The following is a 7,676-nucleotide window of genomic DNA, read 5'->3' as shown; positions in this document are numbered from 1 at the left end:
GAGTTGCGGTCTTTAACGTAATGGGGAACAGTGGGAGGTGGAAAACGCAGGTATTGGTGGCTTTCCGGTCCCCTCCCCCTTCCCCCATCTCACTCTCCGAAGCTCCAGGAACACAGATGGGCGCTTGTGTTCCTCCTCCTGAGCTAGTCTGCTTCCTCCCTGGGGGGCACCGCATTTATGGAAATAGTGTCTTCACGTTTGAAACGTGAGCTGCAGACCTAAGCTCCTTCAGGTTTTTTGTTTTTTTACTTTAATTCAATAGTGAAACTGCGGGGAAAAGGGGGCACTTGCGCTCTTACCTGCACCAGAGTCCTCCCTCCCGTGAGGTCCCCTCCCAGGGCACTCGAGACCGTGAGCGGCGGCTCTCTCTGGCCGGACTTGGCCTACAGAGCCTGCGCTCCCGGGGACCGTGGGGCCAAGGAGTCAGGGTGATTGGCGGCACTCGGGTCCCCAGCAGCCCCCCACCAGGGCCCCCAGCCACGAGTCCGGTCCTCCGCGGGTCCTCCGCCTCGCCTCACCGCCCCCCCACCCCAACCGGACAGACCTCCTTCCCGTGGAAGCCGGTGGAGAGGACAGTCCTGGGGCAGGACTCCAGACAGGGATCCAGGCAGTGGACGCCCCGCCCCAGGAGGCCTGGGCCGGCGGAGAGGGCACACCTGGTGGCCGTTGAACTCCGCAGCGAGCCTGGCCGCAGCTGACCCTCCCAGCCGGGCGAGAGCAGCCAAGGACAGCGGCGCAGGACAGGCCGGGGCCCGGCGGTAGGATCCCCCTCACCTCTGCGCGCCCTGCACAGCTTCCATCTGGTCCTGCCCCTCTGAGCAGGGGCGAGCTCTTGGTGGAGGATGGTGTTGCGCACAGGGTTGAGTGGTGGCGGTGGGAGGGGTCCGCGTTCGCTCCCTGAACTTGGCCCCTCTTTATAGGGGGGACCGAAAAGCCCCCGTGCTCCCCCATCCTCGCAAGCCCCCTGAGGAAGAAGCCCGGGGAGCAGTCTGGTCCACACCGCACGTTGCTCCACCGACGGATCGGATGGATGGATGGATCGCAGGCGGTGGGGCTGAGCAACTCACGTTTTCATTTCAAAGGAAACCAAACCAACCTTAAAGCAAACAGACAAAAAACCAGGAGGAGGTGGGCTGATTCCTCCACACCTACCGTGAAACCCAGTAGGCACGCTCTACTCAGCGACCTCAACCCAGCACCTCCCTGACAGCGTTTCTTGGAAGAGCCTAGAAGACTCCTGGATTGAGACTTGAGGGGTTCGGCGTGAGTTGGGCCTGTCTTTTGAAAGAACAAACACATCTGGAAGTTTGTGGGAGTTTCCAGACCAGGCCTTGCTTGTCCTCTGACCCACCTGCGCAGGGCCCAGCGGTTGTTCTGGGGAGTCTCCTCTGGCCGGTCCACCCCAGGGAGGGGGCCCCTGCCGGGAACGGTCTAGAGGCCACCCACCCAGGCCCCCGTGAACGTTCAGACTCCACACGAGCAGTGGAGGGCCGAGGGGAGGCTTGTGCGGACTCGGGTTTAAAAGCGCCTAATTGCAGCCTCTCACACACCAACATGCCAAGTTGTTGGTGCCTCTGAGTTTTGAGCCTTTCCAACAGCTGCCACAGGCCTGCTGGGCTCACCCCTGGGATCAGGTACGTTGGCCACGAAGGCCGCCTCAGGAAATGTTGCTTTTCGGAGTTCTCACCAAGGGAGTTTTAAGAGCACAAGCATTTTATTGAGCCCAACTCCGTGGCAAACAGAAAATGATCTGTTAGGTTGTCAGTGGGAAAGGGTTTTTTTTTTATTACGACTGCCGGTGGAGTCAACGGAGGCCGGTTTCTGCCAACATTTATGGAAATAATGTTTTTAAGTTTTAAATGTGAGCTGTAAACCTAAGCTACTTTAGTTTGGGTGTTTTGGGTCTTTTTTTTTTTTTTTTTAATTCAATACTGAAACTGGGGGGGAAAGGTGGGTTGGTGCCAGAGAAAACATTCTCATTTAATAGTGTTTGCACATGGGACTGCGACGCAGTTTGTAGCGAGGCCCCGAGGAAAACCCACAACTAACCCTTCATCACAGCTGTCTGCACTCTTGATCATCTGCCATCGCCCCGAACAGCGACTTCTTTTTTCTGGTGACTCCAGGCTTGAATGACCTAGTGTGGAGACTTTAGGCTGTATACAAGGGCGGGGGAGAAAGGGAAAGGAGCCTCAAATAAGCCTCAGCCAAAGGTTTTGTGCAGAGGACTTCCTGTGCCCGCAGTCAGGGGCAAGGCGGTTCCCCACCCCATCCCCGTCCTCGTCCTCATAGCGGCTCCCCGAGAGGGACGACACCGTGAGAGTTCAGCATCGCCTCGACTGTCCCCGAAAAGAGTCAGGACTGGCTGTGGTTTGTGCCACAGTAGGGCGCCTCTCCCCGGGGGCAGGCTCCCCCAGCCCCTCTGGCTGCCCCCAGACGCCTCCTCCACCCCCCCCCCCCCCCCCGCCCCAGATATCTGGCTTTGGTGGCTTGTTGAATGAATGAGTTGGCTCGAGACTCTCTTGAGCTGACAGGGTAAGATAATGATGCCCATTTTATAAGACAAGGATAAGAAGGAAGCAAGCAAGCAATTTGGCCAACAAATACAAATAAGATCAGCTTCAACCTTCCTTTAAGGGGACACGCAGCAGGCCAAACGAGAAATACTGTTTCTCCCCTCCCCTCCCTCGGCCAGGGGGGTGTGTGCCATCTCATCGTACTTACAGGAAATTAGAACTTGGAAAGTCATTGAAAACAAAGATTTTTTTTTTTAATGTTTGGGTTTTTTTAGAGAGCGAGAGAGCGAGTGCAGGGGAGGCGCAGAGAGAAGGAGACAGTGGATCGAAGCAGGCTGTGCGCTATTAGGTTGATGCAGGGCTCGAACCCACGGACTGTGAGATCATGAACCAAAATCAAGAGTCAGATGCTTAACTGACTGAGCCCCCCAGGCACCCCCCCCCAAGTTTTTTTTATTAAAAAAATTTTTTTTTAATCTTTTTCCTTAAAAAAAGTTTCTTTTGAGAGGAGAGAGAGCGAGAGAGAGAAAGAGAGAGAATTCTAGGATTCCTCTGGAATCCCAAGCAGGTTCCTCACTGTCTACACAAAGCCCAACATGGGGCTCAATCTCACCAACTGTGAGATCATGACCTGAGCTGAAATCAAGAGTCGGTTCCTGAACTCAGAGGCCCCTAGAGAATCTTTTGTGTTTTTTTTTTAAAACATCATGATGTAACTCAGATATAAAATACATTTAGCAACTGTTTGGGGAAAGTATTTATTTTAAAGATCCCAGAAGCTTTGTGTTAATAAACCACCCACCTCAGTTTTCATGAACATTAAATGTTTACCAGTCCCAAACACGAATCATGACATAAAATTTAGGTACACAATGTTTTAATCATTCCCTTTCTACATGCATTTTTAGATCCTATGACATTAATTTAGATGACAGTAAGTCACTAAAAACGTAAAAACTCATGCGTTGGGTTTGTTTTCATGTAGTTCACGTCTACAGAATAATACATTTACATGTATTAATGTATCTGTAATAAATTTATTAATACATTCATATTAACATTCCCCATTTCTGGATTGATATTCAGTCAGTGTTCTTGGGTTATGACATAATGATAGTTGAATAACACGATCCCAATGTTGAGATGGAGGTTATTTTATATAGTTAAAAATAGAAACGTTATCTTGTAATAGATCAGACGAAAATCTAATTTATAAATACACACAGTCTCTGGCTTTTATTCTGTGGTGTTTTGCTTTGGCTACACATGCAGAAAGTATTTCGGTCCTATTCTAGATTCTACCTGACGTGTAGGTGTTCCATTTGGTACCTTCAGGCCTTCACTTTACCCAGTGATGGTGACTAGGGTCTTTGACTTTGCCACACTGCCTCTATAGATACTTATTTTTCCAAAGCATGCACCCAGGTGCATTTTTCCAAAGCAAACAGGTGGCGGGGTGGAAAACATGGTGTGCGAATTTTCCACACGTGCGTGTGCAAAACACCACCACCAATCCTTCCACTGTAAAGGAGATCAGGATTTCATTGCACGTAAAACCCCTCAATTCGTGTCTTAAAATCAACGTAAGGCCTTCGTCACTTTTTTTTTTTTTTTTTTTTTTTTACCACTGAAAACTATTCCTAAGAAGGTGACTCATATTATAAAAGCATAATGTGTTTCGTCTCTGGGCCAATATATCGGAGACCATTGGCGACGGCGTAGCAGCGGCTTCAAATGCTGCCACAGGTGCGCGTGGTGATGCCCGGCTTCCGCGCAAGGCAAGCCACGGGCACTACTCATCTTCTGGGCCTCTGGGCCTTCAGCTGGCTCAAGCTCACAATTTATAGTCTAAAGCAATGGTTGTCCAACGTGACTGTGCTTTAGGATCAGCTGGGGGGCTCCTTAACACACAGCGAGCTGAGCCCCGCCCCCAGAGTTTCTGCTTGGGAGCTGATACTGCCTGTCCGAGGACCACGCTCTGAGAGCCTCTGTTGGACACGGTACCTGCCGAACCGTCCTAAGGTGATCTAGATACCATGAGATGGGGTGCTCCGTAGCCAGGAGGAGTCCATCCCGGACTCATGCTGTTTCCATGGAGCTCCCAACTGCCACGACAGAGTACAGAAGACGTCAGCACGGGGAATTTCATATTCCTTTGTAATTCCTCTGCATTCCTCTACTTTGATATCCTAAGCCCTCGGCCCTCTTAAAAGATTACTTTCCTCCCGTGTCATTCCCTCTTGCTGGAGTCCGGAAAAATGGCGAATTCTAAGAGAGGAAACCAAGAACTGAGCTTTGTTAGTTCAACAAAAAACTCTATGGTATTCTTAGGCGCAGACTGGTCAAGAACAACTAGGCCACTGCATCCGAGAGGAAATCGTGCTTACCGGTACAAAGATGACCTTGTTTTCAAAAAAACAATGGTCTGTCCTACAGAATGGAGGGGACAGAAGTGGATGGCGTGTCTCATTACTTTTCAACTCCCCTCACCCCCAACGAAACAGCAGTCCTGAATTCTCTCCAAATTCAACAAACAGCTAAAAAGAAACCTCAAAGCTTCTAGACTACGCCCCGGTTCCTGGCTCGTTTGCCCCCACAATGTCACAACGTTAAAAGGAAGTAGCCTATTATTTTTCTATATCCCACCCCCAACAATTAAATGTCTATCTCCTAAATAACACTGTTCTCAAATGTCAGGTTATCACACTTTTTCTAAAAATTTCACGTTGTGGAGTCATTTTTTTTTTTTTTTTCTCTTAAAAAAGGGAAAGAAGGCAATAGCATGATGGAGTGGGAGATGACTTTTGACCTCACATGGGAATCAGGGCCCGAGCACAGGTCTGGGATCAGCACAGCACATTCCGGGGCAGTTGGTTAGGGAGATGTTGATGTGTGTGATGATGCCACCAAGGCCTTCTTGTCCTACCAGGTGCCCCCAGAGACACTTCTTGGCTGTAGAACAAAGACCTGAGCACAAGAAGGATCAGCCCGGCCCCACCTGTTTCATGGCCTAGTGAATCATCCGTGTTTATCGGCGAGACATGGCACGGTTCATTTTCCTCCCAAGTGGCTTCGGGGGAGCCCGCACTGAAGGAGGCTAGACCTTCTCCATCTCAATCTGCTGGTGGTAGTGCTGAGCCTGCCTCTGGCCCACGTTCAGCTTGTACACAGAGCTCTTGTGCTGGCACTTGCGGTGGCCCCACACCGCCCCCACGCCTGCCAGGAGCAGCAGCAGACACAGGACGGTGACGATGGTGGCGATGACAGGGCCCCTGCCGAGGCCGGGACACCCATCCCCTACACACGGTTCTACGGTTGGCAGAAGCTCGTCACTCGCACGTGGGCCGGGGCTTTCCTGTCCCAAGAAGTCCTCGGACAGCAGGTAGGGGAAGCTGTCCCGGACCTCAGGAGCGATGGTTTCCCCTGGAGTCTGGGTGGCTGCCATGACAGTCGAGGGACTGGGATCCGGCATCTGCCGGGCAGCAGTTGTTACCGTCTCCGGGGCAGAGCTGGTGAGTTCATAGGGGAGGGTGGCCACGGGAGACTTCTCTGTGGCAAACTTCCGAGGAACAGTTGACTGGTACCCGGGCAAGTCACCGTCTCCCTCGCTGGGACTCTCCGTTTCAGACACATTTATGGGTCCGAGAGCCAAAGCTTCCACATCTAGCGTTTGAGACAGAAGAACTGAACCGCGGGTCACGTCCTCACGTGGTGTGAGCGTGGCACCTCCAGGCTTCTTAACTTCGACAGGAGTGGGCTGGCTGGGAGCAACTAGAACCCTCTCTTCCGGCCCTACTGACCCACCTCCCTTGTCCCCGTCCTCCTCTTCTGCCCCCGTCTTCCTCCAAGCCCCGTCGGTCACAGGGTAGCCATCTAACCAGGACTCATCACTGCTGCTCACCATCGGGTCCCCTGTCTTGCCGTCGGTCCTGCCCACAAACGTCCCTGAGTGCCCATCTGTGCTGCTATAGGCCATCTTGGTGTCAGGTTCGCCCGGAGCCGGTGTGATGCTACCATGCTTCTCTCTAGCCAGAAACTGCTTTTTGGTGTCATCATCCGTCCCCTTTTCCCTCTCAGGCTTGTGGAAGGGCTCCGCGGGAAGCCAGAACAAGTACTTGCGGCTCAGTCGGGATCCTGGCAGGTCTGTGGGGACGCTGCTCCCAACGACGGACAAGCCTGTAGTTGGCACAAAGGCCGTATCCTGGGCTATGTTGTCTCTCCCCACAGAAACGGAGACCAGACGGTCCTGCCGTGGAGCCTCCTCAGAGGCCTCTCCTGGACCTCTGTCCTCCTCTGCCTCCGTCCGGGAGTCCTCCATGAGCTCTCTGAGTGACACAGATCTGTCATCAGGGAAGTTATCTTCATAGTCGATATGTGCCTCAGCATCATCTGGAAAGGAGAAGGAAAAACTCCATGAGGTCCTGGAGCCGGTGGTGTAGAACCCAAGGACTAGGAAGTATGAGGACAGGGACAGATGGAATAACACTGTCCTCCACAGATGCTAAGCCTTCCCAGATGACAAACCCAAAGAATCTACATGCAAACTGTTACAATTAACATATGGGTTATCAAGGACACAGGGTCCATAGTCAGTGGAAAGTATCAATTGTATTTCTATATACCAGCAATGTACAAACATTTTTTTTTTTAATTTTTTTTTTCAACGTTTATTTATTTTATTTTTGGGACAGAGAGAGACAGAGCATGAACGGGGGAGGGGCAGAGAGAGAGGGAGACACAGAATCGGAAACAGGCTCCAGGCTCTGAGCCATCAGCCCAGAGCCCGACGCGGGGCTCGAACTCCCGGACTGCGAGATCGTGACCTGGCTGAAGTCGGCCGCTTAACCGACTGCACCACCCAGGCGCCCCGAAACAAACATTTTTAAAGACACCATTTGCCATAGCATTAAAAAGAATCCAACACCTAGGAATAAGGCTAACAAAAGATGTGCGAGGTTTGTACAAGGAACGGTACAAAATACCACTGAGCAACATTAAAGAAGACCTGAATAAATGGATATACCATGATCATGAAACAGGAGGCTCAAAACTGATAAGCTGTCAACTCTGTCCAAATTGAGCGACATAGATTTGATACAACCCTAATGAAAATCTCAGACTCGGACAAGCTGATGCTGAAATTTCTGGAAATGCAGAGAA

The 7,676-nt window shown here is 51.5% G+C and overlaps 1 protein-coding gene across 1 annotated transcript in view; it reads right to left on the bottom strand.

Moving 5' to 3' along the window:
* Positions 1-3,376: 3,376 nt before the first annotated feature.
* Positions 3,377-7,676, bottom strand: part of SUSD5 (sushi domain containing 5) — a 54,652-nt gene continuing 50,352 nt past the window's right edge. The window contains exon 5 of the mRNA XM_086720339.1: positions 3,377-6,905. Coding sequence (XP_086576465.1) covers positions 5,614-6,905 — 1,292 coding nt within the window. The 3' untranslated portion in view covers positions 3,377-5,613. The remainder of the gene's footprint in view (positions 6,906-7,676) is intronic.

This window comes from Puma concolor, chromosome C2 (assembly GCF_028749965.1).
Source record: "Puma concolor isolate L17-30 chromosome C2, mPumCon1.1.hap2, whole genome shotgun sequence".
NCBI lineage: Eukaryota > Metazoa > Chordata > Mammalia > Carnivora > Felidae > Puma > Puma concolor.
Note: the sequence above shows the minus strand (reverse complement) of the source record. Positions and strands in the feature narration are given on the sequence as shown.